Genomic DNA, 22860 nt, shown 5'->3' with positions numbered 1-22860 from the left:
AGAAGTAAAAAAGTACTCCTTAATTCTACATTTTCTCAAAATCTAAAGGCACAACCTAAATTCGAGCAAATGTCTTAAGTAGTTGAACATGTTATTACTCCAACCTTGTGAAAGTGACAAACTGACACATTATCATTTTCATGAAAAACAACTTTATATCAAAGGAGTGCCTTTGACATGACGGCCTGGATATGCACAGTAGGGCGCAAGATGACCGTGAGACCCGATGATGTGCTTCTACACATGAGCTTAGTTAGCCAATTACATCTCCGACAAGTGTAATCTGGGATTTATATTGGAGAAGCAGTTTTATCTTCATACTGTACTGTCTTTGTCTACAGACTTTCGATGAACGTTCTCCATGTTTGTTGTCAAGGAAGTTGTCAAGGAAGTAAGTTTGTGTTTATACAGGATGTACCGCCCCCAACTACCGTCAACCAATCATGTCAATGCGGAGCAATATGGAGCCTTCCACATTGTAAAAGCCTATTTATGCTTGGTTTGGAGGTTCCATAACAGGTTGTGACAACACTTCCTTGACAACTTGCTTCAGAACAGCTCTGCTCTGCTCCATGAAGTGTAAGAAGTAGGAATGCCCTAACTTCTGCAGAGGCTGTATCACAGTAAAAGACTCTGCATGTTCAATCAGACATCTGCAGTGACTGTACAGCATTTGCTGTGGTTTGGCCTCAGCTTTCATACTTGTGCTTTGCAGAGCAGAACTGTTGTGAAGGAAGTTGTCTTGGAAGTGAGTGTGTGTTTATACAGGACCTCCCACCTCCATCTACCTTCAACCAATCATGTTAATGTGGAGCTATATGGAGCCCTCCACATTGTTGCAAAATTTGTGACTCATGGCAATGTGGTATGGAGCTCGATTTTGGCCCCTGCAAGCCTCTGGAGGCTCCACAATTATGTCACACCCTCCATATGGAGCCTCTGGCCCACGTTTTCAGATCAAGCATAAATTGGCATTTATAGATCATCAGATCATTGCACTGGCCTTGCTCTGGCGTGCTGACCCTCGTGAAGTCGTGAAGTGGTACATCATCATCATCATCACTATCGGCACATTCGGCAGGTCCTCCTCTCTGAACGCCAGTAACCCCGTTGACATCACTGCTGCCTCTAGCACGCGCCACTTTCAGCGGTCCAATTGCAGACAGGAGAACTGCCTCTGTCTTGACAACTTTTTCCCCATCACTTCCGGGCTGATAACCAAGGGCCATTACATGCCCGCAGATTTCCACTAAAATCTCTTAGTTTGATGTATACATTGGCACCATTGATTTGATGTTTGGGCGTGACATGATGACAAAAGCCAGCAAATGATTTTGGTGTATTGACGAAATTATTCCAAGAGCCGCGAGAATAGCGGGCGAGAAAGAGGTGAGATTGCATTGTTTGTGCTCTCGATTCTTGCAGATGTGCTGCAATGTTAGCTAGCTAACGTTAGCTGGCTAGTAATACTCTTTCGTAGCTTGCTACCTATCTTTCGACAGATCAACTCTTATTCTTTGTAATTGAAATGAGACCAATGCCAGCTGGCTTTGGTCGAAACGTCTTTTTTGGTATTAGTTAGCTTGTGTGTCTCTCTAATCCACAGCACACCTGTAATGCCGGGCTGATGATGGTGATGCTAACGTCGATAGCATTTGATAGGCGCTGTCTTGCGTCCCTCCACCTGTCTGGCAGTGTTAAAGTAAGCTGCTATGTAGCTAGCTAGCATAGACTGTGGTTGTGACAAAATGGATTCTTCATGGCATTTTGAGTGTATTGATCTACCCATTTATGTCACGTTTGATTGCATTTTATTAGGGTTGTTTGTTAAATAACGTAGGCTATATGTTTTTGTCTGTTAATCTAACTAGCTAACATACCGGTAGCATAACAGAAAGCTATAGTCTGACTGTGTGACCCAGTTTAGGATGGTCCGGTACCTTGATTTGATTAACCTATGCCAGTATGCCAGCAACTGATGCTATGGCACCACATGAGCCATTAGTTCACATATAGGTAACTGTTGTGCAAACTGTTTATGATGACGCTGGTGGACAGTGGTGGATTTCTCCAGATTATCTGACCTTTTTTGTTTTTAATTAACAACAGACACTATCTCTCTCAAAGACTCTAGGAATGTTGTCTTTACTTTCTGGTCGAGTGAAGGTAGACAGTTTACACAGCAGAGCATGCCTTCTGGGTGATTGAGAGTTCTGTTTTTGAGAGCAGAACCAGACTTGACCTAGGCTTTCCCTAACCATAACGAAAAACAATGACTCATTTGTTTACATTTACAGGAGTAGGCCTAACTAGATGTCGGTGCTGTTAGGCCTGAATTTCAGTTTGCATCCCATTAAGCCATATGGTCTGCCAGCCATTATTACTGTGTCATGACTCATGTACATGGAGACACAGAGTAGCCTAAAACTTGACTGGTTGGTCTTCTGAGGTATGTCCTTAGGCAGTTATTAGCGGGCAATTCCACAGTAATAGAGTGACACCGAGACAGATTTTTTTTCACTTTAAAATGTACAGTGCATTCGGAAAGTATTCAGACCTTGACTTTTTCAACATTTTATGTTTCAGCCTTATTTGAAAATTGATTACATTGATGAGGGGGGAAAAAAAACAATCTACACACAATACCCCATAATGATAAAGAACTTTTCTTTTGGAAAATGTATTAAAAATAAATATCTGAAATAAACATTTACATAAGTATTCAGACCCTTTACTCTGTACTTTGTTGAAGCACCTTTGGCAGTGATTACAGCCCAGAGTTTTGGGTATGATGCTACAAGCTTGGCACACCTGTATTTGTGGAGTTTCTCTCATTCTTCTCTGCAGATCCTCCCAAGATCAATCAGGTTGAATGGGGAGTGTCGCGGCACAGCTATCTCTTTCCCGTGATATTCGATCGGGTTTATGTCCAGGCTCTAGCTGGGCCACTCAAGGACATTTTCCTGAAGCCACTCCTGCATTGTCTTGGCTGTGTGCTTAGGGTCAATGTCCTGTTGGAAGGTGAACCTTTGCCCCAGTCCGAGGTCCTGAGTGCTCTGGAGCCACTGAAAAACATCCCCACAGCACGATGCTGCCACCACCATGCTTCACCGCAGGGATGGTGTGAGGTTTCCTCCAGATGTGAAGCTTGGCATTCAGGCCAAAGAGTTGAATCTGGGTTTCAGACCAGAGAATCTCATTTCTCATGGTCTGAGAGTCTTTAGGAGGCTTTTGGCAAACTCCAAGCTGGCTGTCATGTGCCTTTTACTGAGGAGTGGCTTCCGTCTGGCCACTCTACCCTAAAGGCCTGATTGGTGGAGTGCTGCAGAGATGGTTGTTCTTCTGGAAGGTTCTCCCATCTCCACAGAGGAACTCTGGAGCTCTGTCAGAGTGACCATTTTGTTCTTGGTCACCTCCCTGACCAAGGCCCTTCTCCCCCGATTGCTCAGTTTGGCCGGGCAGCCAGCTTTAGGAAGAGTCTTGGTGGTTCCAAACTTCTTCAATTTAAGAATAATGGAGGCCACTGTTTTCTTGGGGACATTCAGTGCTGCATATTGTTTTTGACCATCCTTCCCCAAATCTGTGCCTAGACACAATCCTGTCTCGGAGCACTACGGACAATTCCTTAGATCTCATGGCTTGGCTTTTGCTCTGACAAGCACGGTCAACTGTGGGATCTGAAAGACAGGCGTGTGCCTTTCCAAATCATGTCCAATCAAGAGAATTTACAACAGATGGACTCCCAACAAAATTGTAGAAACATCTCAAGGATGATCATTGGAAACAGGATGCACCTGAGCTCAATTTTGAGTCTCATAGCAAAGGGTCTGAGTACTTATATAATAAGGGATTTCTGTTTTTATTTTTTATATTAAAAACCTGTTTTTGCTTTGTCATTATGGGGTACTGTGTGTAGATTGATGTGGAAAAAGTTAACTTAATCCATTTTAGATTAAGGCTGTGATGTAACACAATCTGGAAAAAGTCAAGGGGCCTGAATACTTTCCAAATGCACTGTATGTCAAGTAAAAACCAATGATTGCACATTTCCAAAAAATGTAACAAAAAACACATTTACTTGAACAAGGTGCAGATGCAAGGTTTGGTAACAGAATGGCAGTTTGTGCTGTTTGTGCCGTGATTCTGTTATCAAACTTTGCATCTGCACTGGTCTTCAAGTAAATGTGTTTTTGTACACATTTCTGTGGAATTTGTTAAGTTGTCCGTGTGCAGAGTTGTAGTGTTTGTTGAACTTTGCAGTCATCGGTTTTTGCTTGACATACATTTTTAAAGTGAGAAATTTGAGTCACAGTGTCACAACATTACCATGTAATTGCTCTAGACTCTCTACTATAGAGGCTGGACCTGTATATCTGCTCTCGGGTGACAAAGCCTTGACTTTCTGGTGAATGAATCAACAGAAATTTGACGAAGAGCTGTGGTACTTTGTATCAGTAGCTTGACTATTTTATAGTATTCTGACTTGGTGATGTGTGCATCAACATCATAGGCTGCTGGTTTAAGAGTCAAGAATGCACGATCATTGACCGGGGTACAGACCGAGTTCTTTTCTGGAAGGTCATGGGTTAGTTTAGCCTCAGCCTAGCTTCCCACACAACGTGTACGAATACCTACTTATTAAGGGAAGTGTGTGTAACAGGGTTATTCTACTTCTCTACATGCACAACTAGGCCTATAGTCTCCCTTGAGGTTAATTACTTTTTATGGAACAAAATCTCTTGGGAGGAAATCTAGCTCAAGTATAGTAGCAATGCTCTCAATGTGTTGTGGAACCCAATCCTAGTTTTGAAGCATGAACACTGAGATAAGGCTAAGGGCTCAACAATTGCAGAAAGAGACACTAAGATGTGATCAAAACAACCACAGGTGGTTGAGTCACAGCCTTATGGATATAATCTGTTATCTCTTCCATTAAGCATTTGTGATGGTAGTAATTAGAGGTTGACCGATTAATCGGAATGGCCGATTTCAAGTTTTCATAACGGTATTTTTGGGTGCTGATTTGCAGATTTATATATATATATATATATATATATATATATATATATATATATATATATATATATATATATATATATATATATATATATATATATATATATATATATATATATATATATTATACCTTTATTTAACTAGGCAAGTCAGTTAAGAACACATTCTTATTTTCAATGACGGCCTAGGAACGGTGGCCTTGTTCAGGGGCAGAACGACAGATTTTCACCTTGTCGGCTCGGGGGATCCATTCTTGCAACCTTACAGTTAACTAGTCCAACGCAATAACAACCTGCCTCTCTCTCGTTGCACTCCACAAGGAGTGCAGTAAGGTAAGTTGCTAGGTAAATTGCTAGCTAGCAATTAAACTTATCTTATAAAACACAATCAAACAATCACTAGTTAACTACACATGGTTGATGATATTACTAGATATTATCTAGCGTGTCCTGTGTTGCATATAATCTCACTGAGCATACAAGTATCTAAGTATCTGACTGAGCGGTGGTAGGCAGAAGCAGGCACGTAAACATTCATTCAAACAGCACTTTAGTGCGTTTTGCCAGCAGCTCTTCGTTGTGCGTCAAGCATTGCGCTGTTTATGACTTCAAGCCTATCAACTCCCGAGATGAGGCTGGTGTAACCGATGTGAAATGGCTAGCTAGTTAGCGCGCGCTAATAGTGTTTCAAACATCACTCGCTCTGAGCCTTCTAGTAGAAAGCCTTCTGCCTGCATCCGTAATGGGTCAGCAGTCAAACGACCTCCACTCATCACTGTAAAACGCTCCCTGAAACACTTCAGCGAGCAGGCCTTTCTAATCGACCTGGCCGGGGTATCCTTGAAGGATATTGATCTCATCCCGTCAGTAGAGGATGCCTGGATATTTTAAAAAAATGCCTTCCTAACCATCTTAAATAAACATGCCCCATTCAAGAAATTTAGAACCAGGAACAGATATAGCCCTTGGTTCTCCCCAGACCTGACTGCCCTTAACCAACACAAAAACATCCTATGGCGTTCTGCATTAGCACCGAACAGCCCCCGTGATATGCAGCTGTTCAGGGAAGCTAGAAACCATTATACACAGGCAGTTAGAAAAGCCAAGGCTAGCTTTTTCAAGCAGAAATTTGCTTCCTGCAACACTAACTCAAAAAAGTTCTGGGACACTGTAAAGTCCATGGAGAATAAGAACACCTCCTCCCAGCTGCCCACTGCACTGAAGATAGGAAACGCTGTCACCACTGATAAATCCACCATAATTGAGAATTTCAATAAGCATTTTTCTACGGCTGGCCATGCTTTCCACCTGGCTACTCCTACCCTGGTCAACAGCACTGCACCCCCAACAGCAACTTGCCCAAGCCTTCCCCATTTCTCCTTCTCCCAAATCCGTTCAGCTGATGTTCTGAAAGAGCTGCAAAATATGGACCCCTACAAATCAGCCGGGCTAGACAATCTGGACCCTTTCTTTCTAAAATTATCTGCCGAAATTGTTGCCACCCCTATTACTAGCCTGTTCAACCTCTCTTTCGTGTCGTCTGAGATTCCCAAAGATTGGAAAGCAGCTGTGGTTATCCCCTTCTTCAAAGGGGGGGACACTCTAAACCCAAACTGCTACAGACCTATATCTATCCTACCATGCCTTTTCTAAGGTCTTCGAAAGCCAAGTCAACAAACAGATTACCGACCATTTCGAATCTCACCATACCTTCTCTGCTATGCAATCTGATTTCAGAGCTGGTCATGGGTGCACCTCAGCCACGCTCAAGATCCTAAACGATATCTTAACCGCCATCGATAAGAAACATTACTGTGCAGCCGTATTCATTGATCTGGCCAAGGCTTTCGACTCTGTCAATCACCACATCCTCATCGGCAGACTCTACAGCCTTGGTTTCTCAAATGATTGCCTCGCCTGGTTCACCAACTACTTCTCTGATAGAGTTTCAGTGTGTCAAATCGGAGGGTCTTCTGTCCGGACCACTGGCAGTCTTTATGGGGGTGCCACAGGGTTCAATTCTTGGACCGACTCTCTTCTCTGTATACATCAATGAGGTCGCTCTTGCTGCTGGTGAGTCTCTGATCCACCTCTACGCAGACGACACCATTCTGTATACTTCTGGCCCTTCTTTGGACACTGTTAACAACCCTCCAGGCAAGCTTCAATGCCATACAACTCTCCTTCCGTGGCCTCCAATGGCTCTTAAATACAAGTAAAACTAAATGCATGCTCTTCATCACTACTCTGGACGGCTCTGACTTAGAATACGTGGACAACTACAAATACTTAGGTGTCTGGTTAGACTGTAAACTCTCCTTCCAGACCCATATCAAACATCTCCAATCCAAAGTTAAATCTAGAATTGGATTCCTATTTCGCAACAAAGCATCCTTCACTCATGCTGCCAAACATACCCTTGTAAAACTAACCATCCTACCAATCCTCGACTTTGGCGATGTCATTTACAAAATAGCCTCCAATACCCTACTCAACAAATTGGATGCAGTCTATCACAGTGCAATCTGTTTTCTCACCAAAGCCCCATATACTACCCACCATTGCGACCTGTACGCTCTCGTTGGCTGGCCCTCGCTTCATACTCGTCGCCAAACCCACTGGCTCCATGTCATCTACAAGACCCTGCTAGGTAAAGTCCCCCCTTATCTCAGCTCGCTGGTCACCATAGCATCTCCCACCTGTAGCACACGCTCCAGCAAGTATATCTCTCTAGTCACCCCCAAAACCAATTCTTTCTTTGGCAGCCTCTCCTTCCAGTTCTCTGCTGCCAATGACTGGAACGAACTACAAAAATCTCTGAAACTTGAAACACTTATCTCCCTCACTAGCTTTAAGCACCAACTGTCAGAGCAGCTCACAGATTACTGCACCTGTACATAGCCCACCTATAATTTAGCCCAAACAACTACCTCTTTCCCAACTGTATTTAATTAATTAATTAATTAATTTTGCTCCTTTGCACCCCATTATTTTTATTTCTACTTTGCACATTCTTCCATTGCAAAACTACCATTCCAGTGTTTTACTTGCTATATTGTATTTACTTTGCCACCATGGCCTTTTTTGCCTTTACCTCCCTTCTCACCTCATTTGCTCACATTGTATATGGACTTGTTTATACTGTATTATTGACTGTATGTTTGTTTTACTCCATGTGTAACTCTTTGTCATTGTATGTGTCGAACTGCTTTGCTTTATCTTGGCCAGGTCGCAATTGTAAATGAGAACTTGTTCTCAACTTGCCTACCTGGTTAAATAAAGGTGAAATAAAAAATAAATAAATAGTAGTTGTTCCCCTGGCTCTGCATGGGTAACGCTGCTTCGAGGGTGGCTGTTGTCGTTGTGTTGCTGGTTCGAGCCCAGGGAGGAGCGAGGAGAGAGACGGAAACTATACTGTTACACTGGCGATACTAAAGTGCCAATAGTCAAAGGTTAATGAAATACAAATGGTATAGAGGGAAATCGTCCTATAATTCCTCTAATAACTACAACCTAACACTTCTTACCTGGGAATATTGAAGACTCATGTTAAAAGGAACCACCAGCTTTTATATGTTCTCATGTTCTGAGCAAGGAACTGAAACGTTAGCTTTCTTACATGGCACATATTGCACTTTTTACTTCTCCAACACTTTGTTTTTGCATTATTTAAACCAAATTGAACATGTTTCATTATTTATTTGAGGCTAAATTGATTTTATTGATGTATTATATTAAGTTAAAATAAGTGTTCATTCAGTATTGTTGTAATTGTCATCATTACAAATAAAATAAATCGGCCGATTTAATCGGTATCTGCTTTTTGGTCCTCCAATAATCGGTATCGGCGTTGAACAATCATAATCGGTCGACCTCTAGTAGTAATACCGTAAAGATAAGTACGAGATTCTACAAACCATAAACAATAGCATAGCCCCATGCACTGTAGTCTTATCTAGCAATAGTAGCCTAATAGTAGTAGTAGAAAATGTTGTTATTATTACAAAGAAGGTTGGTAGCACAGGTTGCCAATCTGTTTAATACCAAATAGAAATGGTTTCCCCAAATGCGGATTCAATCTTTAAATACTTGGACTGGACTGACATGTTGTAGCCTATTGGGGAATGGGGAAATTCACGTTGTTAATATTTGAGGAAGTGTCGTTCTGATGTTTGGCCCAGGGTACAGTAGGCAATATTTTCTGATAAGGTTTAGAGAGGTGTGGATGGACATGGGTAGGCCTAAAGTTTTTTTGTTTGTTATTCCACTGCAATAGACCACTTATTTGTTTCCCAGCAGTGGCTGAATATCCTTTATAAACAGTTTGTTATTTCAACCACAGTGATGCTTTGTGTAACGGAGACCCACCAAGCCCAACCCAACCCCAGGTCGTATTTGTTAGGGAACATCGTAGTAAAACATTTTGCAACAGAAAACAAACATTTGTATTTATTATTGGACAGGTTTAAGTCGTCCCACCCTGTTTCTTCCATTTGGTGCCAAATGAATGACCCACCCACCCCTGGCTTTTGTGTCCTTGTGTCAGAGAGAGCGAGAGAGGAAGTGAACAGGAATAGTGCTGCTGACCAAGGAAGAGGCTGAGGAGAGAATAGGGATGTGCCTCCTCCCCAGACATTGATTTATCACATTTTCCTGCCAGTCTACACCCTGTCCCTGCAGCTGGCTCGTGCAGATAGTATACAGACCCAAGCACAGGATGGTGCAAGATACACAACCCAACAATACAGTTTGGTAGAGCTTTGTCTGCATGCCATATTGTTGATTGGTTGTTGTTTTGTAGGTTCACCGTTGATTAGGTGTTATCTGATACCTGCTTGCCTAGCATGACTGCCAGTTTTGGTACGTTACTAATGTTTTGTTTGAGTCTCATTTAAAAACAAAACAACATTTGATCTGTCTATCCCTCCCGCTCCACCGCCTGTCTTCTCTGACGCGTGTTGTCTGTTCTCTCCCTACAGGTAACCTGACTCTTCTACCGAGCAGCGTCTGTTAGTCCAAGCAGATCCACCAAAGGGACCACCAGTGCATGACAAGGAACACAACCAGTCTCCAAAAGAAGTATCTGGGTGTGTCCCTCACCCTTCCTGCCCTGCCCACCTCAACTGACTCCACCCCCTGACCCTTGAACCCTGACCTGCAAGATGAAACTGAAAGAGGACATGAACCCGCTGCTGCTGCAAGTCTTCCGCTCAGTGGTCTGGGTCTGCTCTTTCATTACCTTCCTGCCATGGTACTTCCTCTCGGGTGCCGGCACCAACCTAGACCGGGCACGGCGGGTCAAGGCGCGGTCGGTGAGTGGGCGTCCAGCGGGCCCTTACCGGGCGACCAACCGGGCAGGCGGTATCCATCAGAAGCTGGTGTGGTCCTTGCACCTGGGGGTGGACACCCTGGACAAGGTGATGGTGCACGGGGCGACCAGGTTCCCAGAGAGGGACTGCCTGGGCACCAGAGAGGTGTTGAACGAGGAGGACGAGCTCCAACCCAATGGGAAGGTCTTCAAGAAGGTGAGGAAGAGAGGGGAAAAGTGGATTTGAATAGCTTTCTGGATGTAATGTGTGATATTTTGTGTTTTATGTTGTGCATGAGAAAGCCTCCTCACTACTGTTGCAGTAGTAGTAGGAGGACATTAGATGGCACTGTCTGACCACTTTTGAACGCTGCAGAGGTTGTGCATGAGAAAGCCTCCTCACTACTGTTGCAGTAGTAGTAGGAGGACATTAGATGACACTGTCTGACCACTTTTGAACGCTACAGAGGTTGTGTATGACTCTGGTTTTTATAGTTAATTCTGGGATAATAGTGCTGTCGGTGTGTGACTGTTTAGTAGCGCACTACTAGTATGTGTTATTTGTGAAGGTTATCCTAGGGGAGTATCAGTGGATGTCGTACGAGGAGACCTACCAGGCAGCAGTGTGTTTTGGCAGTGGTCTGGCTGCGCTGGGCCAGAGGCCTCAGTGTAACATCGCCATTTTCTGTGAGACCAGGGCTGAGTGGATGATAGCAGCACAGGCCTGCTTCATATACAACTTTCCATGTGAGTGGTTATGTGACAGACCGTAACACACATTATTATAGCAGCACAGAAACACACTCACACACCTTCTTTCGTAGGATGAATCTCTAACCCAGTGTGTTATTCTACCAGTGGTGACGTTGTACTCTACTCTGGGCGGAGCGGCCATCGCCCACGGTCTCAATGAAACAGAGATCACCCACATCATCACCAGCAAAGACCTGCTACACAGCCGTCTCAAGGTAGGCTCTGCTCGCCTTGTCCTGATTACTTCCTGCGATGCCATATGAGACAGTACAAACTCCAGCCAGATATTGAAATATGCCCACATTTTAAATGGTGTTACCCCATGTCCTGTTATGGCAAACTAGATGTGGTCATATTTTCAATATAAACCATGTTATGAATACGTTCACCCATAAATATGCATCGGAACTAGGGCTGTTAAAGTTAACGTGAGATGTTTCTCGGCTGAATGTTTTGGGATGCTGTTAATTGCGTCTCCATTTCTTCACCACATGGATCCTTTTAAGCGTACGTGTTTCTTCACGGACCATTTTAAGAGCTGAAGATTGTGTGCCTCTAGCCACACTCATGTAGAAGTTACACCAAATATTACCGGACCAATGTTTTTTCTCCGTATTCGTGCGTGTGTCGCGGGCCGTTTGAAACTAGTCGTGAGCCTCTCTTTTTTTGTTTGTTTTGTTTAGCTAGCTAGTCATATGCTACCTAGCTAGCTAGCAACCTGATAACTTGTCCCCTGACTAGGCTATGCACACATTTGGCACAGGAAGAACTGAAAAAGAATAGGATACTCAAAGAGATGCTTAAAATGTAGGCTGCATATGCAAGAGTGGTGTGTGTGAAGTTCTCTGAACAGTACAGATGGTTACAGTATTTTCATAAGTGTTGGACAAGTTTAACATTTGTATCCATAGAGCCAGTTCTATTCTTTCCTATAGTCACACGTATTTACAATGCCTGACGTGTTAACAGTACTTAAAGCTGTGTGTGTCTGTCCAACTGCAATGTAGTCGATCTCAAACACGCATTTGACTTACTCAGTCAATAGCTACTTACGCTCTCCTCTCCTCCTCCCCTCTCCTCCCAGGCGATCCTGTTAGAGGTGCCTCGGCTGCAGCACATTATCGTGGTGGACAGTAAGCCAACGAGCTGGCCTGGCTTCCCCCGCGGCATCATGGTCCACAACTTGGTCGCCGTGCAGGAGCTGGGCTCTCGACCCGACAACAGTAAGGCGGGAGGGTGGGGGGTGGGTAGGTTGTATGTTGGGGTCTATGTGATGTGTGACACCGTATAGTACTGCCCTGTGTTCTTAGTGACTCTGTACCCATATGGTGACATGTACCCTCTCTGTCATAGCCTATCAGATTGTATTAGCCCTGTGCGTGCTCTCTTGCCAGAAAGATATCCGTACTCTGATGCTCCCGCATTGTGCAATGTTCTGACCCGAAGGTCTTGGTCTGTGTGACCTCTAACCTCCCTGCTGCTCCCCTCTCCGTCTATGTGGCTGTGTGTAGTGGCGGTGGCACGCCGGCAGCCCCTGCCCTCTGACATCGCTGTCATCATGTACACCAGCGGCTCCACCGGCATCCCCAAGGGTGTGATGATCTCCCATAGCAACATCATCGCGGGCATCACCGGCATGGCAGAGCGCATCCCAGACCTGGAGTACGTACAGTGCACTAGGGTGTCTTCCAGATTCTCTCTCCTTCTTTTCCCTCGCTCTCTTTTTCTCTTTTCATTATTCTCTCTTTGCCACCTTTTCCCCTATAGTATGTCAACTTCTCTCTCGTTCTCCTCTCTTCTCTCACCTCCTCAGCGTCTCCTTCCCTCCGTAGTATGTTGTGTGTCTGTATGTTTGGCTGTTGAATAAAATGGTTTTGTTTCCATTCGTGCAGTGAGACAGACACCTACATTGGGTACCTACCGCTGGCTCATGTTCTGGAGCTCAGTGCAGAGATGGTGTGTATCTCTCACGGCTGCCGCATCGGATACTCCTCCCCACAGACGCTAGCAGATCAGGTACACACACACGCCAAGCACACACAAGCCAAGAAATAATCCCACGCATGCCAAGCACCACCACCAGATCTCTTCTAAGCTCTCTTCCTGTTCTCTGCCCTCTCACTGATCCACTCTCTCGTTCCTCTCTCTTCTCTCTCCATCCCAGTCGACAAAGATTAAGAAGGGCAGTAAAGGAGACACCAGTGTTCTGAAGCCTACACTCATGGCTGCTGTACCTGTAAGCACCCAATCAGACCTCTTTTACATGTCCTTGTCTCCAAAGCTACCATAAAATATATAAACGGTTAATATTCAGTTAGAATTTGCACTGGTGTTTAATTTATGACCTGAGTAAGATACACAGAACGTTTTGGCATGGCCCCTTTAATTAAAGTGGTATTTTTCCTCTTTCCTTCTCTGTCCCTCTGTCTCCCTCCTATAGGAAATCATGGATCGCATCTATAAGAATGTGATGACCAAGGTGGAGGAGATGAGCAGTGTGCAGAGAACCCTGTTTGTGTTGGCCTACAACTATAAGATGGAACAGATGACCAAGGGCTACAGGACCCCGCTCTGTGACAGGTAACACACACCTGTTGCACAGCAAAAAAACAAATGAATGTGCATGCACGCACACACACACACACACACACACACACACACACACACACACACACACACACACACACACAATGAGTAATGATTGATAGACTATAATTCCACTTTTTCCCCTTTCACTTGCTCAGTGGTGCGCACAACAAACAAACCAATACTCTCGATGTAGCTTGGGGCGTTGCTGTGGGGGGGATCTTGCATTAAAAAGAAACATACGGTTCACACAGATTGTTACTGTGTGTTGAATGACATGTTGTTTGCCTTGGTGTTATAGTTACAGTGCCATCAGAAAGTATTCATACCCCTTGACTTATTCCAATTTTTTTAATGAATTTGTATTAAAAAAATCCAAAGAACATAATTCCACTTCGACATTATGGGGTATTGTGTGTGTAGGCCTGTGACAAAAAAAAATCTCAATGGAATTCATGTTTAATTCAGGCTGTAACACAACAAAATGTGGAAAAGTCTGGGGTGTGAATATTTTCTGAAGGCTCTGTATCCTCTGACTCACTGTCATATCCTCTTTCCAGACTTATTTTTTTTCTCTCTCCCCCCACCGCTCTCTCTCTCCAGTCTGGTGTTTAGGAAGGTGCGCTCATTGTTAGGAGGTCACATGCGGGTGCTGTTGTCGGGCGGCGCGCCCCTTTCTGCCGCCACACAGCGCTTCATGAACATCTGCCTCTGCTGTCCCGTGGGCCAGGGCTACGGCCTCACTGAGACCTGCGGAGCTGGCACCATCAGTGAGAGTAAGAGGGAGGGTTAGAGGGAAGGTAGATGAAGGAGGTCTAATAAGAAGGGAGGGAGGATGAAGGAGAGGGTAGGATGTAGACTCCCGCTGCCTGGAAGAGCGGGATGGGGCGTGATGGAGAGAAAGCCAAGTGATTGTACACACTAGTGTGCTATGCTATGTTCTCACACTTATTTTTTCACTCTGTGTCAGTGTGGGACTACAGCACAGGCCGGGTCGGAGCTCCTCTGGTCTGCTCTGAGATCACCCTCAAGGACTGGGAAGAGGGTGAGTACATGGCATTGGGACTGTAGAATGGGTGATAAGAGGGGAGGGCTGGGAAGAGTACAGGTGAGACTGGAGGGTGGATTTCGGTGGGTTGGGCCGGGAGGTTGGAGGTTAGTGGGGTTGGGGGCTTGGGTGAATTGGAAGGGGTGGCACTGAAAATAGCCCTCATCTTCTTCTCCTTCTCTTCCCCAGGCGGTTACTACAGCACAGACAAGCCCAACCCAAGAGGTGAGATTGTGATCGGCGGGCCCAATGTGACCATGGGTTACTACAAGAACGAGGTGAAGAACCGCGAGGACTTCTTCGTGGACAGCAACGGCCAGCGCTGGTTCTGTACGGGAGACATCGGGGAGCTCCACCCTGACGGCTGCCTCAAGATCATCGGTGACGAACCAGGCGACCAAGAGAACATTCTAGACTAGAGACCCCTAGCTTAGGCGCAGAACATGTTCTCATCAGTAGTGGAAGGGGGATTGTGGTGTGTGTGGGTGTGTGTGTGTGTGTCTAACAGTGTGTTCCTCTTGTGTAGACCGTAAGAAGGACCTGGTGAAGCTCCAAGCTGGGGAGTATGTGTCTCTGGGGAAGGTGGAGGCCATGCTGAAGAACTGCCCTTTCGTAGACAACATCTGTGCTTACGCAAACAGGTAATCATTGCACATATTACTTTATATGCTACCCGTGTGACTAGACTCTATATATACACTCCCATACCTATTTATATGGATGGTGAAACTGACACTTTTAATTTGGCGCTGTACCTCAGCATTTTGGATTTGAGATCAAATGTCTCATAGTACAGAATGTCACCTTATATTTGAGGGTATTTTCATAAATATCTGTTTTACTGTTTAGAAATGAAAGCACTATTTGAAGGTGTTAAGACAAATGCACTTATAAGTAGTCAAAAGTTGACTATTTGTTTCCACAGTCATTGCAGGCAATAACTACATCAAGCTTGTGACTCTGCATACTTGTTGGATGCATTTTAAATTTGTCTGGGTTGTTTCGGATTATTTTTGTGCCCAATAGAAATGAATGGTAAATAATGTATTGAGACATTTTGGAGTCACTTTTATTGTAAATAAGAATAGAATGTTTCTGAACACTTCTACATTAGTGTGGATGCTACCATGATTACGGATAATCATCATTGAATTGTGAATAAAAAGTGACTCCAAAATGACGCTACATTATTTAGCATTGGGCATGACATAATCTGAAACGCAAACAAAACAAACTGCAAATGCATCCCATAAATGTGTTGCGTGCTAGGAATTTGGGACCAAATACTAAACTTTTGACTATTTTAATAAACTACAAGTGAATTTGTCCAAATACTTGAATCCTTCAAATGGGGAGACTAGATACATAGTGCATTTATTTCCAAACAGAAAACAGGTGTGAAAACACCCTAAAATATAAGGTGACATTCTGTACTGTTGCCTCATATGAAACACTTGATCTCAAATCCAAAATGCTGGAGTACAGAACCAAATAAAGTTTTAGCATCTCTGTCCATAGGGGATTTATTAGGATCCCCATTAGCTGCTGCCAAAGCATCACATGAAACATGACATAATACATAGGACAAAACATCATTAGTCAAGGACTGAAATACTTCCATGTAAAACGTGTCACACAGCCTGCATGTCACTACATACAGGATTCAGAAAGTATTCAGAACTTTTCCTTTTTCACAATTTTCTTTACTTTACAGCCTTATTCTATAACGGATTCAATTGTTTTTTCCCCCTCAATCTACACGCAAAAACTGGTTTAGAAATCTTTGAAAATGTATTAAAAATAAATAACTGAAATATAACATTTAGACAAGTATTCATACCCTTTACTCAGTACTTTGTTGAAGCACCTTTGGCAGCGATTACAGCGTCGAGTCTTCTTTGGTATGACGCTACAAGCTTGGCACACTTGTATTTGGGGAGTTTCTCCCATTCTTCTCTGCAGATCCTCTCAAGCTCTGTCAGGTTGGCTGGGGAGCGTTGCAGCACAGCTATTTTCAGGTTTCTCTATAGATATTAGATCGGGTTCAAGTCCGGGCTCTGGCTGGGCCACTCAGGGACATTTAGACTTGTCCCAAAGCCACTCCTGTATTGTCTTGGCTGTGTGCTTAGGGTCGTTGTCCTGTTGGAAGGTGAACCTTGGCCCCAGTCTGAGGTCCTGAGCGCTCTGGATCTGTTTTTCATTAAGGATCTCTCTGTACTTTGCTCTGTTCATCTTTCTTTTGATCCTGACTAGTCTCCCGGTCCCTGCTGCTGAAAAACATCTCCACAGCATGATGCTGCCACCACCATGCTTTAAAATTATTAGTATTTTTTTACTTCACCGTAGGGATGGTGCCAGGTTTCCTCCAGACGTGACGCTTGACATTCAGGCCAAAGAGTTCAATCTTGGTTTCATCAGACCAGAGAATCTTTTTTCTCATGGTCTGAGAGTCCTTTAGGTGCGAAGCGGGCTGTCATGTGCCTTTTACTGAGGAGTGACTTCCGTTTAAGGCCTGATTGGTAGAGTGCTGCAGAGATGGTTATCCTTCTGGAAGGTTCTCCTATCTCCACAGAGGAACTCTGGAGCTCTGTCAGTGACCATCGGGTTCTTGGGCACCCCCCTGACCAAGGCCCTTCTCCCCAGATTGCTCAGTTTGGCCGGGCGGCCAGCTCTAGGAAGGGTCTTGGTGGTTCCAAACTTCCATTTAAGAATGATGGGGACCTTCAATGCTGCAGACATTTTTTGGTACCCATCCCCAGATCTGTGCCTCGACACCATCCTGTCTCTGAGCTCTACGGACAATTTCTTCAACTTCATGGCTTGCTTTTTTGCTTTGACATGCACTGTCAACTGTGGGACCTTTATATAGCGAGGAGTGTACCTTTCCAAATCATGTCCAATCAATTTAATTTACCACAGGTGGACTCTAATCAAGTTGTAGAAACATCAAGGATGGTCAATGGTAACAGGAATAAAATGTATTTAATCAATTTTAGAATAAGGATGTAATGTAACAATGTGGGAAAAGTGACACACTATCTACGTCTAATACATAGTACAATACACTATATCAAATGGCTCTCTCTTCACAGTCCCCTTTGTGCAGTAATGTGTTCTTTAATCTGTTTTTATTAGTGGTTTTATTGTTAGCTAGCTTTTAGTTTTTGAGATATTTAGCACCAACCTATTGCTAGTTACCCTTTCTAAAACTGACTGGAGCTCTATGTTAAGTGCCTGAGTTATTTATTTTACTACTGCTGGCGACGTGTATACTGTTGAGACATCAGCGTACAGACACACAGGCTTTATTCAAAGTCAGTGGAATGTCATTTGTAAAAACAAAAATCAATAATAGTCCTAGCTGGCTGCCCTGCGGTACACCACAGTCAAATGAATTTGCATGAGTGTGGCTTACATTAACGAAAACCCTCTGTTCTATTAGATAAGTAACTCAATCCATAATAAGGCAGAAGATGCAAATCCATTACAACAATGTTTTTTTCAGCAATAGGTTATGATCAATGACATCAAAAGCTGCACTGAAGTCTAACAAAACAGCTTCCACAATCTTCTTACTATTAATTTCTTTCATCCAATCATCAGTCATTTGTGTCAGTGCTGACCTTGTTGAGTGCCCTTCCCTATAAGCATGCTGAAAGTCTTAATTTGTTTTCTGTAAAATAACATTCTATTTGATCAAACACACATTTTTCCAAAGTTTACTAAGCACTTGTAACAGGCTGTTTGAACCATTTAAAGGGAGCTCTGCTATTCTTGAGTAGCGGTGACTTTTGCCTCCTTCCTTGTCTGGGCACGCACTCTGTTTTCTAGTCTTTAATTGAAGATGTGGCAAACAGGAGTCACAATGTATTCCGCTACCAACCTCAGCAATTTACCACCCAGGTTGTTGGTACCAGGGGGTTTGTCATTATTTATAGATAGCAACAATTGTTTCACCTCTTCCACACCCACTTTTTGGAACTCAAAACTACAGTGCTAGTCTTTCATTATTTGGTCCATTATGCGTGAATATGAAGGCTCAGCATTTGTTGTTTGCCTGTCAAATGAAGTTTGCTAATGTGGTTAGCAATATCAAAGGGTTTTATTAGCAAGCCATCTGCCTCAATGAAGGATGGAGCTGAGTTTGCTTTTTTGCCTAGAATTTAATTTAAAGTACTCTGGAGCTTTTTACTATTATTCTTTTATATCATTTGTCTTGGTTCCATAGTATAGTTTATTTTTGTTTAGTTACGTGATTTCTCAATTTACTGTGTTTGCCAGTCTGCTGTGTTGTCAAGACTTATTTGCAATTCCCTTATTATCTGTCTCTTTGTCAACTCTTTCCATCTCCTGTCTGTGCCATCCATGTTCTCTCTGTCCATCCTATATCCTGGGGGTTCCCAACCTTTCCCCCCTCATGGACCCCTATTTCAACGAGATGTGTTAAATGCACCACCAGGTTCCTGTAATTCAACGTAGTTCAACATATCTATTGTTGGGTGTGCTATTACATGGTAATAATCTACGAAATCAAGTCTTGTCCATATTTTATGTTATTTCCCTACCAAATATATTGTAATTCCCATTCAAAGTGAAGCCCCCCCTTCAAATCAATGAGGCCCTGCTATTCCCCCAGGACACTTTGGCGACCCCTAGGTTGGGAACCACTACTCTATCCTATTCTGACTCATCTTTCTCTCAATCTCTACCTTTATTAACTCATAGTATTCTTATTCATCTAATAATATAAAATGGAAATACAGATCTACTGTATTTGCTTAATAAAACTAATGCTACTTCCCTCCTCTCTTAGTGACCAGTCATATGTGATTGGCTTTGTGGTGCCCAATCAAAAGCAGCTGACAGTGCTGGCGGAGCAGAGAGGGTTACGGGGCAGCTGGGAGGAGATCTGTAACAACCCTGACATGGAAAGAGACGTCCTCCGCATTATCACCGAGGCCGCCCTGTCAGGTAGGATGGAGGGGTGGGAAGGGATGGAGGGAGGGGTGGGAAGGGATGGAGGGAGGGAGGAAAGTAAGCTTTAGTTAGGGAAGACTGGGGAGGGAGGGAAGAGGAAATGGAGAAAGGGGAGACAGAGAGAGGAAAGGGGTTTCTGGTTGTATCAAGAGTATTGTTTCTCCTCCTAACCCTCACCCATCTTCATGGTCATGACTTATCTAAAGTCCAATGTTGTTTCCCACAGCCAAACTTGAGCGCTTTGAGATCCCTAAGAAGATCCGTCTTAGTGCAGAGCCCTGGACCCCAGAGACTGGCCTGGTTACGGACGCATTCAAACTCAAACGTAAGGAGCTCAAATCACATTACCAGGATGATATCGAAAGGATGTACGGTGGCAAGTAACACACACACACTCTCTAAGACACACACAGGTAAAGACATATGCAAGGAATCTAACAAACACTACCACGATGACATGGAGACTGGAGAGGATGTACGGTGGCAAGTTAAACACACACACACACTCTAAGACACACACAGGTAAAGACATATGCAAGGAATCTAACAAACACTACCACGATGACATGGAGACTGGAGAGGATGTACGGCGGCAAGTTAAACACACACACACACAGAGGGAGAGAGGAGGAACGACCCATTGTACTTCCTCAACCTCTTGACTTCCCTTCCGACTAGTTACAATCAAACGGAAAATAACTCTGGAAAATAACTGTCAGTCAATCCAGACCCCCAACAAAGACGGAGAGGCCAAGCCAGTTGGAGTGACATCCGTTGCTTCTCCAAAGGTTTTTCTGGGTCTTTGTGTTGTTATGATGACGATGGCATCGTTGACATGACCCGGCGAAGACACAGGAAATGACAAGTTTGTACAAAAGACTGCTTCGGGCACTATGTCCCCCCCCCCCGGCATGTGTGTAGTCCAGACACCCGATGGGAGACTGGTTTGTTGTTTTGTTACTGTGGCCTGAGTCGTGTTCGGAAGAAAACTGACAAATGGAACGACTACCTAAACTTGTCCAATAAGAAACACTTGTTTTCTGTTGCAAAATGTTTTGTTACAGTAAACACCAATGAATATGACCCTGAAAAAGGAGGCCCTTCGATTTAAATGTCCCATATCCAGGTTTGAGTCTATGCAGGGATCTCTTTTCTTGTATATGTTTTTTTTGGGTGTAGTGATATTTGTTGTTCTGTTCATGTTTCATTACGGTTCTTTAACTTATACGGTTTGTCTTCATTCGCTTCCGAAGCCCATTCAATGAACATCCTGTGTCTGAGAGAAATCAAGTGATTCAAAGCCATGAAAGATTTTTTTAAAGCAACTCGCGTTCTTAATTTGCTTTTCTTATATTTTTCTGAACGGTTTGTTTCTCATTTATATTGTTTTTTTTCTCCTGGTTCTATTCTATTTCTCTATCGGTTCTATTCTATGGAAGAGTATGTGTTTAGTGATTTGACTAGATGAAGTCCTGTCACTCTTTTTTTCTGTGTGTTAGTGATGCAATCTCCTTCTGGCTCTGTTCCTCTGTGGCTGGCTGATGTGATGTGCCTAGGTTGGCTCGTAGAACCTGTTTGTCATAAATAATCAGTGTTGGGGAAATTACTCTGAAAATATAGTTTACCAAGTTACCAATTACTTCATACTGGAAGAAGTTAGGATACACTAAAGCTACCCTTCAGAAAACTATATTCTACCTAACTGAAATAGTTAACTGCATATCTAAATCTGAAATGTCAGTGACTACAAATGGCAAGACAGATCACTCTGGAGTCAGATGTTAACAGAATGTGTAAATTAGCCTATTAAAAACAAAAACTGTTTCAAGGGATAATTAGGCAGATCTGATGCTGAAAAAGAAAATGATTTTCTACTTCCACCATACTACATTTTTTGTGAAAATAAATGATGTAGCCTAGTTCCAGTAGTTAGCTACACCACTACATGGCAAAAAAGTAATGAACTACTGAAAACACTACCTACATTTGAATTTAGTTCACCACTAAGCTACTGCAAAATGCTGTTAAATTACTAGCTACATGTAGTTCACTTCTCCCAGACTCTATGAATAATGTAGTCTGATCCTCTGACTATTATTGGGATGCATGAGTTAACCAGAGCAAGAAGAACTGATCTGGGACCAGGTTCGTAATGATGGTGAAGTGTCCATGGTGGCTTCAGGGAAGTAGAATGAAGTTGCCCCCAAAGCTAAGTTTTTCTTGTCTCCCCTTTGGTTGTGGTTAGGTTGTGGAGAGGATAAGCTGATCCTTGATCTGTGCCTAAGGGCAACTTGTCATCATGGGCTGTCAATCCTACTGAGGCTCTTATTTCTATCACTTAACCAGCAGGGGCCAGTATGTATATATATATATATATATATATATACAGTTGAAGTCGGAAGTTTACATACACCTTAGCTAAATACCTTTGAACTAAGTTTTTCACAATTTCTGACATTTAATCCTAGTAAAAAATTCCCTGTCTTAGGTCAGTTAGGATCACCACTTTATTTTAAGAATGTGAAATGTCAGAATAATAGTAGAACAAATGATTGATTGATTGATTTCATCACATTCCCAGTGGGTCAGAAGTTTACATACACTCAATTAGTATTTGGTAACATTGCCTTTTTAAATGGCTTATTTTGGGTCAAATGTGTTGGGTAGCTTTCCACAAGCTTCCCACAATAAGTTGGGTGAATTTTGGCCCTTCCTTCTGATAGAGATGGTGTAACTGAGTCAGGTTTGTAGGCCTCCTTGCTCATACACGCTTTTCAGTTCTGCCCACAAACTTTCTATAGGATTGAGGTCAGGGCTTTGATGGCCACTCCAATACCTTGACTTTGTTGTCCTTAAGCCATTTTGCCACAACTTTGGAAGTATGCTTGGGGTCATTGTCCATTTGGAAGACCCATTTGTGACCAAGCTTTAACTTCCTGACTGATGTCTTGATGTTGCTTCAATATATCCACATCATTTTCCAGTGTAGTCATTGTTAATGTTGTAAATGACTATTGTAGCTGGAAACGGCAGATTTTTTAAAATGGAAAATCTACATAGGCGTACAGAGGCCCATTATCAGCAACCATCACTCCTGTGTTCTAGCGGCACGTTGTGTTAGCTAATCCAAGTTTATCATTTTAAAAGGCTAATTGATCATTAGAAAACCCTTT

At 43.3% G+C, this 22860-nt stretch overlaps 1 protein-coding gene across 3 annotated transcripts; it reads left to right on the top strand.

The window, feature by feature from the left end:
* The first annotated feature begins 1189 nt into the window (after nt 1-1189).
* LOC112227002 (long-chain-fatty-acid--CoA ligase 3) lies at nt 1190-22120 on the top strand. 3 transcript variants are annotated; one of them, XM_024391772.2, is made up of 16 exons: nt 1190-1389; nt 1607-1702; nt 9995-10540; nt 10893-11070; nt 11182-11291; nt 12161-12299; nt 12588-12738; nt 12969-13092; nt 13241-13312; nt 13517-13656; nt 14266-14438; nt 14633-14707; nt 14900-15091; nt 15237-15351; nt 19524-19681; nt 19914-22120. In XM_024391772.2, exons 3-16 carry the CDS (start codon nt 10178-10180, stop codon nt 20069-20071), a joined length of 2148 nt encoding a protein of 715 aa, XP_024247540.1. In that variant the 5' UTR covers nt 1190-1389; nt 1607-1702; nt 9995-10177; the 3' UTR covers nt 20072-22120. The 3 variants fall into 3 exon arrangements, with proteins under 3 accessions (XP_024247540.1, XP_024247539.1, XP_042164018.1); XM_024391771.2 differs by lacking the exon at nt 1607-1702; XM_042308084.1 differs by lacking the exons at nt 1190-1389; nt 1607-1702 and adding an exon at nt 9810-9875.
* Nucleotides 22121-22860: the final 740 nt, after the last annotated feature.

The sequence above is a fragment of the Oncorhynchus tshawytscha genome, linkage group LG28 (genome assembly GCF_018296145.1).
Source record: "Oncorhynchus tshawytscha isolate Ot180627B linkage group LG28, Otsh_v2.0, whole genome shotgun sequence".
NCBI classification, from domain to species: domain Eukaryota; kingdom Metazoa; phylum Chordata; class Actinopteri; order Salmoniformes; family Salmonidae; genus Oncorhynchus; species Oncorhynchus tshawytscha.
This window is presented reverse-complemented; position numbering and strand designations above follow the sequence as displayed.

What these genes read in the sequence shown, in the direction of transcription:
- LOC112227002 (XM_024391771.2), top strand. Translation starts at nt 10,178, where the DNA reads ATGAAACTGAAAGAGGACATGAACCCGCTGCTGCTGCAAGTCTTCCGC. An exon ending in AGCTGGCACCATCAGTGAGA is followed by an intron (nt 14,439 to 14,632) that starts GTAAGAGGGAGG and finishes ACTCTGTGTCAG; the next exon opens with TGTGGGACTACAGCACAGGC. An exon ending in CACCGAGGCCGCCCTGTCAG is followed by an intron (nt 19,682 to 19,913) that starts GTAGGATGGAGG and finishes TGTTTCCCACAG; the next exon opens with CCAAACTTGAGCGCTTTGAG.